At 38.1% G+C, this 17315-nt stretch overlaps 1 protein-coding gene across 1 annotated transcript; it reads left to right on the top strand.

Moving 5' to 3' along the window:
• The first annotated feature begins 4960 nt into the window (after positions 1–4960).
• Positions 4961–7423, top strand: LOC148027575 (cysteine proteinase mucunain-like). Its single transcript, XM_087689852.1, has 4 exons — positions 4961–5060; positions 5290–5534; positions 5635–5775; positions 7331–7423. The coding sequence occupies exons 1-4, from the start codon at positions 4961–4963 to the stop codon at positions 7421–7423; spliced, it is 579 nt and encodes a 192-aa protein (XP_087545978.1).
• The last annotated feature ends 9892 nt before the right edge of the window (positions 7424–17315 follow it).

Raw genomic sequence — 17315 nt, 5'->3', positions numbered from 1 at the left:
TGTCTCAAGGACAATCCAAAGTTGGGGTTCATGATCTTCTTCCTATTTAGAATAGACTAAAGTGTCATCGAAGAAGACGAGCACGAAGTCATCAAGATATGGTCTAAAGATATCCTGCATTAACCTGTTGAAGGTGGCAGGGGCATTCGTAAGCCCGAATCACATAACTAGAAACTCAAAGTGCCCATATCTTGTGTTGAAGGCCGTCTTTGGGATATCTTCTTCCTTGATCATTATTTGATAATAACCTGACCTGAGGTCAATCTTGGAGAAGATCTTTGCACCCTGAAGACGATCAAGAAGCTCATCTATTCTAGGAATAGGGTACTTGTTCTTGACCGTTGATTGATTCAATCCTCGGTAATCGATACATAGTCGAAGTGTTCCATCTTTCTTTTTCTGGAACAGTACTGGAGCTCCCCATGGTGAACTATTAGGACGGATGTAGCCCTGTTCTAGCAGTTGCTTGAGTTCTTCCTTCAGCTCAATTGCTTCTGGTATGGACGTTCTATAAGGTCTCTTTGCAATTGGCGCAGCTCCTGGTACTAGCTTAATCTCATGATCCACTTCTCTTTGAGGCGGGAGTTCTGTCAACTCTTTAGGAAATATGTCCGCGTATTCCTTTAGCCAAGAAGATCCTTCACTAGACTCTTGCTTCTGATCTAACTTGTTGAGCTTGATCAAGTAGATAGATAATCCTTCCCTGACTCCTTTCATGATTCGAGATGCTTTGGCCAATTGGATTTTTGGCACTCCAGCCTCACCTTGAGTTGTGAATAATGTGGGTGTCATTAGGCTTAAGCCAATCCATTCCGAGTAGGCACTCATGGATACCTAAATTCATGACTCTGAATTTGACCGAAGTCATCTTTCCTCCCAGAAAGAATTCCACCTTAACAGTTTGCCTGGTACAGGTAACCTCAAGACCATTTGCCAATTCCACAAGCAAGATAGGTGCCTCTACTGTGGCTATTCCTAATCTTTTTGCACATGCTGGTGAGATAAAGGAATGTGTACTGCCACAATCAATCAAGGTCTTGAAACTTTTACCTTGATAGTCCGAATCATTGAGAATTGGCGATTCGGGAGTTTCCTATGTAGGGCGGCATGGACTGTCGCCCTTTCGAATTCTGCTTCCATGGTTGGATCTTCTTCTTCTTCTTCTTCGCACATTTTCCTATTGGCAACGCAGGCGGTTCTTCCTCTGCCTTGGGTAGTGGCTCCTTGACCACAGCCCGTTCCTTGGAAAGGTGCTTGGCGGTGTCCTCCTCCAAGTTTGGGACATTGCCTCTTGAAGTGACCGGGCTGGTTGTAGTGGAAACAACAGAGGTTTCAGCCATTGCTTTGAGTAGGAACAAAGTTGTTGACATTGTTAGTTCTTGCTTTCTTTCTTTGTCCCTGATTCTGACCTTGAACTCTCTTTATCTGAGGTCTAAATGCTCCTGTGTTCGGTTCATTATAAGACCAAGTTTTGTTACCCCTTGGTCTAGACTGCACCTCCTGAACTATAGGCGTAGCACGAATGAGTGCGTCCTAAAGATCTGATGGACGCATAGATTTTACTGGGGGATTTAAACCAGCACAAAATTTGGACACCTGTTGTGTCATGTCCATCTACGGTGCATACTTTAAAAGTGAGATGAATTTAGAGTAGTATGCATCAAGAGTGAGCCCCAGTTGTTTTAGCTAGTAGAACTCATTCATTTTCTGCGTGCGATACGCAAGTGGTAAGTATCTTCCTTGCATGGCTTTCTTCAGCTTCTCCCAGGTAACGGATCCTTCTGCGATCCCTTGATCCCTGCACCATTGCTTCCACCAAAGCTTGGCTTCGCCGGTGAGCTCAGCTTGGTGAGCATAGCATGATTAGCAGGTGAAATACCAGCTGCTTCAAAGTAATCCTCCATGGATTCAATCCAAATTTTAGCATTTTCTTGGATGGACCTGCCTCTCCTGTCAAATTCGGGCTGCTTAATCTGCTTGAGAAGAAACTTCTTCTCCTGGATTACAGCAGTACTTGATGTAGGAGGCGAACTAGGAACCTGTACCTAGGGTTGTGCCTGGATAAAGGTTTCTTAACGTTATTATTCGATAATCGTTATTAATTTATATTACATATTCAATTTTGCTATCAACTAAGCAATCTAACCACTTAACTTTTTATCAATTCTCATGCACAATCAGACATTGATAAAAAGAAGTCTTATTTGTATTTATATGGGCATAGCCCTTTCAGAATACAACATTTCTTGTGATGATAAGCCAACTGTTACATTTAGTTTGGGGAGAACAACGTTGTATTACATTTATCTACAGGAACTGTATAATAATATGGTTTCCCGTCATGGATCTTCAGGAATCGGTAACTCATTCGAAGTTCAGGGTATCCTTTCCTTTGGAACCCATTCTTCTCATGGCGCCCCAGTATTTTAATCCTGTCGACGGGGATCACATGGGTTACTTCTTCGTATACATACGAGTTCATCTCAACCCTTCGACCTCGAATATGTAAAGTTGAGTTAAGAGGGGTTTCATATGCGAATTGCATATTTATCATTTCGGAGTTGTTACATTTTTAACAATTCCTACATAGGAAAACTACTAGAATATAGGAAATTCTCCAATTTTTCCTAGGTATGTATATGTGCATTCCCCATGTATAACTAGGGAATTACATTCCCTGCATCCCGAAGTAGGGAATCCTAGGGGTGCATGTATGAATTCCCTACATATAACTAGGGAATTTAATCTCCCACATTTTGAACTAGGGATTGATTAGGCCCTATAACTAGGGAATCCTATTCCCCACATACCATACTAGGGAATTATATTTGGCCACACAGCTAGGAAATTCGATTCTCCACATTTCATACTAGGGAATTACGAATAGCTATATCAAGAATTATATGTACTTTGCAAAAAATTACAAATAAAGATATCACAATATACTTTGTGGGAGATGGTCAATAAAAAAATGAGGCTTATGTTAAGTAGTCACTTAATAATACAACATTGGTTCTCATCCTTTTTAACCAATCTTTGCAAAATTCTTCTACTTACTCCACTAAATATTACTTGGTGGTGCACCAAGCCCTGTAAAGGTAAGTATATTGATTTCATATTGCAAAAGAATTGGCTTGATAGAAATCATCACTTGGATGCCAAGAAATCTTCTCAAGCCCCTCTTTCCAATAAAGGCTCGAATCAATAACACAGAACATTAAGGTTGACAAGCTAATCAATAGTTAATAACATGCCAACACAAGGCCTGAATTGGTGTATTGCCACTTAAGTACTCCCATATTCCAGAAAGAATCCCACTTTAGAAAACCTAGCTTTAAACAAAGGCCATCAAAATTCTATCATGTGAGTCTCTACATCTAAAATTGCTTTGCCCCCCATTCTTTTGGGTGTATAGATATGATTCCAAGAAATCCCAAATATGCTAGAATGCGTAGAGTCCTTTTTCCAAAGCATGAAACCAATAGATTGTGTGATTCCTTGCAAATTAGTATTTGACTGAGGAAGCATTGATAAGTAATGTGAAACCATGGGAAACATGATTGTTTAAGAAACCTTTACACTCACATGCAAAGGCCATGCTTGTCATTTCCAATAGATGAATTTGTCGGCAATGTATGGTTGTCTAAGAAACCTTTACACTCACATGCAAAGGCCATGCTTGTCATTTCCAATAGATGAATTTGTGAGCAATGTATGATTGTCTAAGCAACCTTTACACTCACATGCAAAGGCCATGCTTGTCATTTCCAATAGATGAATTTGTCAACAATGTGAGTGGATATCCAATCAAGAAATTTCCTATGCAAGACATTCACTCCCAATGGATATCCCAAGTGTCTCCTAATACTGCCCTAACATACCACCTCCCCTTGTCAACCCAAAGATAGCATGTCTTGTTATTTACAATGGATAAGAACAAATTTGGAGGTATTAATATGCAATCTTGAAGCTAATGCAAACAAGTCACATATGTCCATGGCTTTGTGAAGATTGTCCTTATCAGCTTTCAAGAAGGTAACTCTATCATTTGCCAATGCTTGACCAATTAGTTGTTGTTGTGAAGAAAGGGAAGGCCTACAAGGTTTAAGAGGCTTCTACTAGGTTTACAAAAAAGATAAACCATGTTACATAATTCAAACCCTACAAGTTCCTCATTCTTGTAGTATATCAAGAAATGTTTACCCAAATACGGGTGCCTTGAGAGCATCTTGTGACATCTAGGCTAGTACTACAAATCTAAAATAGCTTCTTGAAGTGGATCATACTAGTAAGGGTGAAACTATGACACTAGAATTTTTTATTCATGCAAATAGTAGAGCCCATTAGTTCATCAACCAGCTTTTGGGACTAAAAAAACTCGTTGTTAGGGATAACCTAGCTAATATGATCAATATTGATATTTCAATCACTTGGAGAAGACAAGTGATTCTATTGGTGAGATGATTTTATGGCAAGAACCATGATAATGATGGAATGATGAGAAGAAGAAAAGAATGGGTAGTGGTTTTCATGGAGTTATTGATGGTTGTTATGAGAGTGGAGATGGGATGATGAGAAGAAGACAAGAATGGGTAGTGGTTGTCATGGAGTTTTTGATGATTGTTGTGATGGAAAGGGTTAATATTCTAAAATTAGTTTAGCATGGGATTTCATTTTTTTGTCTTGAATCACACCCCCACCCCCACCAAATAATCTAAAATCTGGTGAAACTTGAAGGAGATGGAAGGTGAACCCCATTGATAGAAAACAATCTATATTACATAGATGAATTGAACTTTTTGAGAGACTCAATGTGAAGGTCATATAGATAGGATTTTTTAGTATCGTACGCCAAGTTTGACATGTTCATGTTGGGAATGAGTCATCCTATTTAATTTTCTTATGTTTTCTTCCTATTTCATGTGTACAACACAATGCCCACTTCTGGCTAACTCTGATCATGGTCACCGCCCTTCCTGTCGGCTCAGGCGCCTCCCTCAGAGAAGCTCATGATGTTGTTGTAATTCATAATGTGGGAATTCATCTAAAACTTCTTATGCGTTCTAGACATGCTTCCATTGTACACTTCTGAATTTGTAGTCACTAACAACAATTCCATTTACTGTCATTATCTTACTCCTTGTTTATCAAATCAATAGTTGTTCTCAATACAATCTTAGATGTCATTGTTACTCTTAATTTTTGCTAAATCGGATTTTATTCCATAAAGCTGGCAGCTTTTGTCTATGCTTTAATGTGACTCTACCTAGAACCACTTATGGTGTACAGGCAGCTCTTGGGCTTTCTCTAGCATTGGAGCTATAAAGGGTGCTTATGCCATCTCTAATAGCAAGCTTATTAGCCTCTCTAAGCAAGAACTGGTTGGTTGTGCCAAACATAATTACGGATGCAATGGTGGGCTCATGGACCTTGCCTTTGAGTGGGTGATCATCAAGAATGGTGGAATCAATTCAGAACAATCTTATCCTTATGTTAGCACCTATGGAAACACAAGAATGTATAATTGGATTCTGGTAAGTTTCTTCACAAGGTTAAATGTCCCATCATGATCACGGTGAATATGAGAAGGCAAGTGAATAGTATCTTTAACTATTTTGTGTCTCTCCATTCCAGAAACCAAGAAAGGTCATAACCATTTATGCTTATGAGGATGTCAAGCCTGATGACAAGGATGCCCTCATGTGCATTGTTGCAAAAGAGCTTGTCAGCATGGCCATCAATGCAGGAACACACGATTTTCAACTCTATGCAGATGTAAGAAGTCTCTTTGTGTATCCATTTTGTAAACCTCACATACTTTCATCTACGCATGTCAGAATTCACAATTCCTATTTGAATTCCTATTTAAACTGTAAACTTCAAGGTGAACAATGGTTGATCAAGTGTGTTTATTTTTTCAATAAGAATCATAGTTAGACTTAAAGGTGCTAGGAAGACACAGCTTAACAACATTATTTGATAGGTGGTTGGTGATATTGTACTGGAACTTGTGGTAATACTTGGCAAGAAGCACATGATGCAAAGATTCTTACTTTGAGCTTTGAAGATGTGGCCCTCATGGGTGCTGACATTAATGCCATTCAAATTCCCCTTTGGCATTTGATGGTAGAGACCTTCTTGTACATATATATGATGTTTGCAGGTATTTTGAGACTTGTGCATTCATAATCTGTCATTCCTTTGTCAACATGGTGGTCATTTAATTCACTTTCAGATTTAATGTTTGGAGGCATATATTTTTATTGTCTTGTGCTATTGAAGAGTTTGTCTTATAGAGTACTTCTTTGAGCATGCATAATTTTTGAATTCAGAAACTTTGATGTCATAAAAAATTAGATGATCATTCAGCTTCAATCATTGCAACAAAATTTACTTGCAGTGGTTTCAAATTGTTGAGCGCTAGTGCGGACAAGTATGGCTTCCTCCTAAAGTTATGGTTTTTACTCTGGATTTAAAGATTCTTAGGTCTATTTTGTCTTGGCCCAATTGTAAAACCACTTGCCTGCAGATTAGTGGTGTTTCACAACATAGAGGCAACAACAATGGGCATCAAGAGTACACGTTATCATCAAGAAATGGCTTCTCATGGCACAGTTTATGATATGGACATTCACTTGAAGATAATTCAAAAAGCCACATATCTTTATATCTCACTTTTTTTGTCTGCAGATTTGCCACTTTTGATCTTTAAGACATTGGGTTTGTGTACAACATTTGTCATCACAGTTTCTGATGTCTTTTGCTCCTTTTTGTGGTAGGTTCGCATTGATCCTTGTGGGTCATAAGTAGTCTACTTGCATTCTGATAAGAGCATACACATGCATGACATATCATATGAAAGTCTTTTATCCCTAGAGCAAGGTCATGCTGAAGTAATAACAGGGATAGCTTTCATGCCTAATTGCAAGCGACTAATATTGGTAAGTTTATGGTAGCCTTTAGAGTTGTATATATGCTCATCTTGGCTTCTTTACTACAACTTTTTCACTTGGTGCTGCTGATTTATTGTTTTCAAGCAGGTTAGTGGAGACAATTGTGTATTTGTTTGGAGGCTTCCTAATCTTCTAATCAGGATGAAGTAGAAACGTTGTAGTTTACAATGTGAATTGCAAATATCCAATCCATCCATACTACTTACTGGCTCAAAAGGAAAACTAAACAATACTTCTTCAACCCCCATGAGATTTGACAAGTCTCATACACAAGAATTGGATGCTTCTGGTACTGTTGTTACTATGGACCTCAGCTTGTAAGGAGTACAACTCTTGCATTAAAGTTCAGTGTGTCTTGGTTGTTGCATTGGGCACAGACCAAGGTTGCAGAGATCATTCTGGAAAATGATGAGGGTGAATCACAATCGTTAAGTTTTCATTCTTTTGAATCAAGATGGGTGGATATTTAAGTTTTTATTCTTTTGAATCAAGATGGGTGCAACTATTCATCCCATAAGTTCAAAGCAAGGCAAAGATTCACAATTGAGCCTCGTGGGACATCAGTCAAGGATCATCATACACCATAGAGCTCTCTGGACTCCCAGCCCAGTGGGACTTCTTGTTCAAGTCCAAAAGCTTCGGAGAGGTATGGTGTTTCATTGGGCCTTTCTGTTTTCCTTTCCATTTAAGTTTAAATATTGTTTAAAAACAAGTTAAGATGTTTGGTTATTGTCACCCTATTCATTGCCATGAGAACTTGCTATTATTTAAGTTGTTGCTGGTCATGACACTGATCTTGAAGGTTATTGAGTACTGCTTCTTGCAGCCAATGACCTGCTGTCATCATCAGTTGATGTGCTACTCTTGCTGCCCCTCTAAAGGCTTTCAATACCTATAATTTATAGCCAAATGAATCCAAGATTTATTGGTGTCAAAATTTAGAGATGAGAGCTAGGGAACAATTAGCTATACAAGTAGTAATTGAAATGAAAATTGGTTTGCCCAAAATCAAGTCTCTCAAAGGTTATAATGCTTGCCTTTTTGTGTCAAGATAGTAGTTTAAATGCCATGAGGTGTTTGAGTTACATTGTGTGAAACCATTGTTTCTATGGAATAAGCAAGGTTGCTACTCCATAGCTGTGTGGGTCATCCTAACTATGGTGTCTAAATTAATATGCACACAAACTACCTCACATGTGGTAAGTTAACAACTAGGGGGACTAGCTCCTACCTGAAGGTGCAAATAAACCACCCATGGGATAGTTTTGGGCCCCTTTCTGTGGGAATTTAATGAAATTGTCTACCGTTGATAGATTGGCCACTCATTGGCAGAGAATATGTCTACCACACACATTGAAACTTTGGAAGGACTTGGTGAGGTATTGATGTGAGAATGGAATAGATGCCCCCTACTGTACACTACTTGCAACTACTTGCAAAAGGAAACTAAATGAACAGCATGCAAACTTGAATTGAAGTGAGAAGGTTTCCTATAGTCCAACAAAAATACTAGGACACTCAGGTATTTTTGTAGACTACTTGATCCATTGTTCAATGAAGATGCCTTAGGAACCCTCAAGTCTGATGATAGATTGGATAGACTTAGGTTACCATCTCAAGTTTACATCCCACCATCTCTAGCTGAGTCTTGCATGGTCTCTCCTTGGGAAGGAGGAGACCCCCCATATAGCAGAGGTATTTTAGTTTTTATTTTCCATGTGTAGCATTTGATTGGTTTTTAGTGTCCATTGGAACAGTTTTGTTTACTTTGGTAACTTTGTGTTTGCAGCATCACCATCTCTATGGGACAAATATTCTCCATCTCGACAACCCATTAGGGTTGGTGGGTAGCCCCCTAGAACATTTTTAACCAAGGAAACATGAGGTCTCATCATTTACAGTTTCAGTCATGAAAACATCTTATGAAGAGATAAGGAATATTTGTAAACTAGGATGAGTTGCCTTTGCACTTTGATAAGTTGGCCATGTGCTTCATAAACTTATTTTGTACTAATTACCCAGTGGCTATATTGTGCAAGATTTCTTTGGCTATGAGGCTCTAATGTGGGCAAACTATTGGCTCTTGTTTGCCATTATGTTACTAGAGTAAAATGATATTTGCAAACATGAGATAGCCTAGTTTTTGTGCTAGTCATTTCATCATAGACTCTCAAGACTAATTTTTCCAACATCGTCATCGAATTCTTAATGCTTATGCTTATCATCAAATGTGTAGGTTAACAATGATAGTGGTAACTTCATGGAGAGGGAGGATGATTTAGAGAATGATTAAAGCCTACATGCAAAGATGGAGGAAGCTGAGCGAGATGCAAATTGCTCTTGGTGAGTGTGTACAAGGATACTTAATAAGAAATACATGAATAAACTAATTCAGAAATTGAAATTGTAGATTGCTATAGACAATGTAACAACAGATGGTTGGAGACAGGCCAATTTTGGTTAGGGACAGGTCGCCCGAATAGTAGTAGATAGAAAAAGGTAGGTGGGGGGTAGTTGTTGAAGGAGAACCCAACTAACATGTATCCCTTTGTATCCAACCTTGGCAATGATAGCTCATCAATCCTCTATAGCATCCCAATTCCTGTAAATCCTCTTGGATCATGTGGCATAATAAACTCATATGTCGACTTGTACTCCTTCCTCTTCTTCATCTATGTCATGCTCATCTTCCACTAGATTCTCTAGTGCATAGGCATCTTCTGCATCTCTTCTCTTGCATATCATGATCCTCTTTCATGTCCTTGGTATCCTCATCTTAGTCTCAAACATCTCTGTCAAAGCATATGTCACATGCAATACTTTACATCCATCAGATTCAATCTTAGACTGTCCAGAAAATTGTCCTATAAGACCACTTTGCAGAAAATTCCTCGTATCTCTTGAACCATAACTCAAATTACAAAGCTTTAAAAAGAAAAAATGTAGTCTCACTGGCAATCTACAACTTTTTATATGACATCTGGACCAAATTGTGAAGATTTCAGTCCCTAAAATTTTTTGTGCAACCTGCAACTGTTCATTACAGCATGCAGTCCCAACCAGACATCCACCTTCCTCACTCTGTATCCCCTACATATGGATTCAGATATCAACCAAACTTTGTATGACCCTTCCCAAGGTATAAAAGGCTGTTCTGAATGCATCGATCACCAATAATCCTCTCCCAATTAAAACAAATTTAAACATCTTCAATTTAGCCCTGCCTATCCATTACAGTCTCCTACAGCCATATCGCCCTCATGGGTTAATCATCCACTGGACAGTCGACCAATAAGGTATACATACATGCAAGACATCCCCTTTGACTTTAAATAACTTGTATATCACATGAAATATGTCAATATCAAAGGTCCACGTTGTTACACGAGCGGTGACTGAGAGCAAGCCTCACTCGCAACCCAATAACCAAACGTTAAGAAGTTTTGGTTGGGGTAATTGACTTTGTTGAATGCATAACACAACTTGAAAATTTCAAATATTCGATTATACACCACAAGCCACATATAAAAACAAGACAAAATACAATGCCTCTTGAAGCTCAAAACAAGTAAAAACACGAACGTGGGTAGAGCATCACACAACCACAACACAACGAAAATACCAGCAATTCGAAAACAAACCAAGTGAGATATATTTTCGTACCTTAACAACCTTGAGCCGATGCTCGGCACTTTGACACCCAAAAGCTTCAACTTCCAAATTGGCATGACAAGAGCTCACTCTAGCATGCAACCCTCCACTCTTCTCTCTCACAAAATACTATTGTAATCAAGGGGGAAGGCCCTTAACTCTTCAATCTCCTCTCCTTATATAGTTTTCTATCTACATTCACACACATTAGGCTTTTTGCTTTCAGCTTTTGGCTTTTGCTTTTCTACTGCTTTTCACTATTTTCGTTTTTTCTGCTCTATACTTGTTTGATCATAACTTCGTCATTTGAACTTCGAATATAGTTATTAGGGGACTCAAAACCATCGGAATGCATTTGTTCGACAAGCTAACACAGGCAAAATTACGAAAATCCATAAAAAATGGGCAAAAATATTAATATTCGTAAATTGTATCATTTTTCTCCATCTTTTATCTTGAACGACTTATTCCCTTCCTTGGCCTATTGTTATTGTAATTGCACACACTTTCCATACATATGTCCTCCTTTTCTTCAAGAAATACTCGCTGACGATGTAAAACGTACGACCTTTTCCTTTGATCCTTGAGTCTTTAAAATAATTCTTTGGATATGAACCTGTTTTTTTATGCAGTGTGCCCTAGTAGGAATATGGTTCTTTAAAATGAACTCTATGCCCAATCATTCATGATTTGAAAAAATATGCAATGTTGGATCCATGATATGCAACCAATCAATCGATGCTACACACAAAAATAATGTATGCATTGAAGAAATTGTGCCTAGTCTATCTACATGTGATCGTGCGTCATGCAAAACGCAAACAAAATTTCTTGATTAATTTAAAATTCCTTATCCTCACCTCTCAACTCTCATAAAAAAGATATGATATACTCCGCTCCAGCCATCCAAAATCTCACAATCACTCTAAAAAATGATGGTCCTCAAGATGTTGACCAGATAAGAACAACCCATCTCACAATTGGTGGCATCCTTCACGACCCTCTAACTCACCCAACCTCCTTACACACTCAACCAGAGGTTCCTAACTTTGTGATGAGCATCCCAAATATCGTGCGTGCAAGAAATGTGCGTGCTCAATGACAGGTGCTCTCTCATATGCGTGTACATCTAAAATGTACTACATATAGTTGTAGCGGACCTCATGCCGTGCAAGTGCTCAACGATGGTGCAAAGCGTGCATAATCCCAATCCATGGCATGTAAGTATTTGATAGGAATAAGAGACGACCCCCAAGTGTAGTGCATCAACAAGTGCAATGTGAAGTGCTCGTGAACCCATTATCCCCGTGATGTGCAAAAGTCTCGACAAGAAAACATACCTAGCTCCTCAATTTTCAGTAGCTATTAGGAAACTCCTACTTCAACCTGTCCAAAAAAATACCAAGCTTGACCAAGGCTATCAAGTTTCACACTCAACAAATCAAACAAAATGACAAAAGCAAATCCTAGGCTAAACAGATACAAGGAATCCAACTACGAAATAACAAAACAAACTGTCACACAAATAACTAAGCTAGCAAAAATCAAACCTAACTACAATTTGACTAGGGCTTTTTAGTTTTTTTTTAAAATGCTTGACATATTTAGCCCTTCCCCTAGTCTGCAAACATTCATGTGTAGTAGTTGTTTTCATAAAACGATGCAACATTTATGAGCCAATCAAAAATCGAATCCAACGATCTATCCACAATCTTCTCAAGAAACACAAATGGCACATTTCTCTCAAACAACTCCTTTATAGGTAGACAAAACTCATCCATGAAATTTTCATCAAAATCCTTGAGACAATCTTCTCCATCTAAGGAAAATACATCATCCTCCAAATTCTTTAGATCCCTCAAATCATAACCACACTCAAAAATGTTCAAATCCCACAAATCCCAACCATAATCCAAAATCTTTATATCCCAGCCATCCTCCCTAGGAAAAATCATGTTACTTTTAGAGTCTCTAAATAATGTTTTGACCCTTTCTTTGTTGCCAATGTCAAATTCATCCACTGATTTATCTACAACTTCTCCTAAAGATAATATGTAAGGATCCCCCAACTCAATATCCAAATCAAACACAACATCAAAAGGAGTCAACTCCGGACTCATAACACCACAAGAACCAACAACATCCACAAATGGGGTCACTTCATCATCAACAATACAAGACTCCATTGAGTCTTTCACACACAAAGAGTGGTAAACACCTTCCATAGTATCCTTACAAGAAACCTCACAAGAAATTGAAGAAACTTTCACCTCTACATCATCACAAATAACATCTTCACAATACAACAATTTTGGGTCTAAAACCTCAACCAAAGACTCCTTAACTACCAAATCCCCAAATACCTCCTCACAAACCTCTTCCAACTCTATTTTCTTGATTTTAAACTGCTCTTCCCTCAAATTCTCAATCCTTTTTAAAGCCTTACTCAAATTCTCTCTCACATCCTCATCAATGTCACTCTCAAGATCCTCAAAACCCGAATTAGAATCATCACAAACAACATCAAAACCTTTAAGGGAACTCAAAGAAACTAAAAGACTATCAAATGAGGTTTTCTCTTCGTCATTGTTGCCAAAATCAACCAAACAATTATCTACACAACTATCAAGGAGTAAGAGATTAGGTCTACTCAAAACAACATCATCAACACACAAATAAAAGCCTCTCCAGGGCTACTCAAACCATCAACAACCAATTCACAAGACTCAACTGAGTCAACAACACCAACACCAAAATCACAACAAGATTCCGAACCTAAAACCTCAATACTCTCTTGATTAACAAACTCATAACCAAACTCAACAAACTCATTAGGCAACAAATTCGAACCCTTAACTTCATCTTGAAAACTTACAGTTTCTAAGCCCTCCCCCTCATGGTTTTCCAAACTCTCTTCAACATTGCCATGACTATCAGAATTTTCATCACACCTTCCCTCATCAGAAATATCAAAACTTTCTTGACTCTCATCCTCTCCCAAAGAACATAAAAACTCTTGGTCCTTAAAACAATATGGTCTCTCATTTTCTTCTTTACAACTCAGATCCAACTCTAGCTCATCTCTATAGTCCTCAAGCTCCAAAGTATCATCAGTTGATCCCTCTTCTTTAGTTAAATCTCTAATCACTGGACTAGAAGTATCCATGGTCAATGGGTATGAATTCACACTCCTAGACTCTTCACTCCAATCAGTCAAACAAGTATTTTTCTCCTCAGCCACCCTAGGGAGTTTCTCCTCACATACTTCAATTGATTTCTCACAAGTCAACTCATCTCTTCTAAACATAGAATATAGTATACCTCTCTTAGGATAGGCATAACTAACTCTCTTCTCCTAAAAAACTTTTCTCTTAACTCGCCTTGAACTCAACCTTTCCCTTGGTTCATCAAACCCTAACTCTTTTTTTCTTTTGGTCTTCCTCTCTTGATATTGAGCTATCTTCACCGCTTCCTCAAATGTCTTAGGGTTTTTTACCTCTAATTTCACTCTCCAATCTTCTAATTTTAACCCATTTACAAAATACATTATCTTCAACATTATTGGGGCTATCTCACCTTCTAACAATGTTAAACTTCATCCATTCCACAATCTTTCAAACTCCCTATTAAAATCCTCAACACACTGATCATCTTTTTGAACACAAGTTTCTATTTTTGCCCAAATCTCAAGTCTTTGACTTTCTCTTTTTTTAAAACTAGATAGAAAAGCATTTTTATGGTCTCATAGTCCAAATTTTGTCTCTTAAATTGCAAGCTTCTCTCAAAGTCAAGCAACCAATTTCGTGCTTCTCCCTGCAATTGATATCTAAAAATCTGGAGTTTATCCTCAAGATTAGTCACTCTCTCTATCAAACAACACAGCCTTATTTTTTCTAAAAATATTTTGGGATCTTCAATATGATTACCATGGAACTCGGGAAAATTATCAACCATTTTTAAAAATAACAAGAAATCAAAACAAATTCACATTCAAAATAACAACAATGTCAATTTCGGCACTCCTCAGCGGGGGCACCAAAAAAGAGATGTTACGCGAGCGGTGATCGAGAGCAAGTCTCACTCACAACCCAATAACTAGATGTTAAGGAGTGCCGGTTGGGGTAATTGACTTTGTTGAATGCACAACACAACTTGAACAATTTAAATATTTGATTATACACCACAAAGCCACATATAAAAACAAGACAAAACACAATGCCTCTTGAAGCTCAAAACAAGTAAAAACCTGAATGTGGGTAGAGCATCACACAACCACAACACAACGAAAATAACAACAATTCGAAAACAAAACAAGTGAGATATATTTTCGTACCTTAACAACCTTGAGCCGATGCTCGGTGCTTTGACACCCAAAAGCTCCAATTTCTAAATTGGCATGACAAGAGCTCACTCTAGCATGCGACCCTCCACTCTCCTCTCTCACAAAATACAATTGTAATCAAGGGGAAAGGCCCTTAACTCTTCAATCTCCTCTCCTTATATAGTTTTCTATCCACACTCACACACATTAGGCTTTTTGCTTTCAGCTTTTGGCTTTTTCTTTTCTACCGCTTTTCACTATTTTCGTTTTTTTTGCTCTATGCCTGTTTGCAACTTGTTTGGATCATAACTTCGTCATTTGAACTCCGAATATAGTTATTCAGGGACTCAAAACCATCAGAACACATCTGATCGACAAGCCAATGCGGGCAGAATTATGAAAATCTATCAAAAATTGGCAAAAATATTGATATTCGTAAATCGTATCATTTTTCTCCATCTTTTATCTTGGATGACTTATTCCCTTCCTTGGCCTATTGTTATTGTAATTGCACACACTTTCAGTTTACATGTCCTCTTTTTCTTCAAGAAGTACTCGCTAACGATGTAAAATGTACGACCTTTTCCTTTGATCCTCGAGTCTTCAAAATAAATATTCTCTAGATATTTGGAAAGTTCTTTATTGTAACACCCTATGGCTAGAAAGCATTCACTGTGATTGAATGATGGACAGTTTGGAGATGCTACATGGATGTATTGATGATTGGTCCACTGCGCAACGTGAAGGACTCTTATTGGTATATAGCCCTAGATGTATTACTTCATGTCTTTGGACACTTGTTGTTATAAGGCACACGTATTGAGCTTTGGTTTAGTCTTGGACATTTTGAATTTATTTCTATGGGAGCACTTTAATATTTTCATTATTGTAGAGCTTGGACTCTTGAGTTAGTGGAAGACTCTTATATTCTTATTTCATCATGCTTACAATGTCCTTATTACAAACATTGATGATTGTGGGCTGATTTAGCTTTGGTTTGTATACCTAATACTTCCTCTTATTAGATGGTTTTGTTAGCTTTGATATATTCTTGGTTATGTACTTGAGAGTCATTGCTCATATGCAATGACTTTATTGGAGATTGGTGAATTTCCATTATTTTTTTGAAAATCTCTTATGCACAATTGGCTTACATAGAAGGTTATATTTAGTTTGGATTGCATCTATGTCTTTAGCACCTTTCTATTTTTGAAAAGATCTGGTACCTTGTTCGTTTCACTATAAGGATATAGGGGCATAGCGATGGGAATTTGCAACGTAGATTAGCGGCGTCGCTATTTGTGTTGCAAATGTGACACAAATAGTGAGGGTACTCAAAGAAAACAAAGCGGAAAAAATCCAAATGTGGCATTTTACTGCAACGAGTTTGAGAGAGAGCGAAAGAGATCGTGGCTTTGGGAGGGAGAGGGAGAGGAAGAGAGAAAGAGAGAGAAGTCTAACTTCTCACTACCGCCACTGCCGCTGCTGTCACCATTCACGAAGAAGAGGAGGAAGTGCATGAAAGAATAAGAGGGACCGTCTCAAAGAGGAGATTAAGAATACATCCTCGAGTCTTTGCGGTGAGTACATTGCCCCCTCTTGGTTTGTTCTTTTTCTTTCTTCTTTTCGTTTGTTTGTTTTTCTTGAGAATGCGGTGCATTGAGGGAGAAAGAGAGAAAATGAGAGAGGGAGAAGAAGAAAGGAAAAGGAAGAGAGAACGAGAGAGAGAGAGAATAAACATGAAAGATAACAAAGAAAGAGATAAAGAGAGAGAGAGAGAGAGGGAGGGAGAGAGGAGAATGTGTGAGAAAACACGAGGGGGTGGAGAGAAACAAAGAGAGGGTTTGTCTCACCAAGAGAAGACAAAGAATCCATCCTCCTCTGAGTTTTTTTGGTTCTTTCTTCTTCTTTTTTATTCTTTTTAAGGATGAGGTGCATTGAGGGAGAAAGAGAGGAAATGAGAGAGAGAGAAGAAGAAAGAAAATGGAAGAGAGAATGAGAGAGAGAGAATAAACATGAAAGATAACAAAGAAAGAGAGAAAGAGAGAGAGAGAGAGAGAGAGAGAGAGGAAGGAAGAGAGGATAATAAGTGAGAAAATGTGAAGGGGTGGAGAGAAACAAAGAAAGGGACAACAAAGAAAGAGAGAGAGAGAAAGAAAGATCGGTGAAGGGGGAGAGAACATAAAACAAAGAGCGCAAAGAAAGGTGGATAAATTGTGTTAGGTTAGTTAGAAAAATAAAGCTACTCTTAGAGGGAAAGGGGTGAAGGGGGTGTTTAAATTGCCCATGGATTTTCGATACAACAAATTGGTATTAGTTAGTGAAGAGAATTTCATTTAAAAATCGTAATGCGAGATTAGAAAAATAAAGCTACTCTTAGAGGGAAAGGG

Source organism: Lygodium microphyllum, chromosome 12, assembly GCF_053477565.2.
Source record: "Lygodium microphyllum isolate KBCC chromosome 12, Lygodium_microphyllum_v1.1.10, whole genome shotgun sequence".
Taxonomy (NCBI): Eukaryota; Viridiplantae; Streptophyta; class Polypodiopsida; order Schizaeales; family Lygodiaceae; genus Lygodium; species Lygodium microphyllum.
The sequence above is the reverse complement of the archived record's forward strand: the minus strand, read 5'-3'. Positions and strand labels throughout refer to the sequence as shown.

Coding starts and splice junctions, on each gene's coding strand:
- LOC148027575 (XM_087689852.1), top strand. CDS start 4,961: ATGGTCACCGCCCTTCCTGTCGGCTCAGGCGCCTCCCTCAGAGAAGCT. Junction 5,061..5,289: donor TCATCTAAAACTTCTTATGC/GTTCTAGACATG, acceptor TATGGTGTACAG/GCAGCTCTTGGGCTTTCTCT. Junction 5,776..7,330: donor ATTTTCAACTCTATGCAGAT/GTAAGAAGTCTC, acceptor CATTGGGCACAG/ACCAAGGTTGCAGAGATCAT.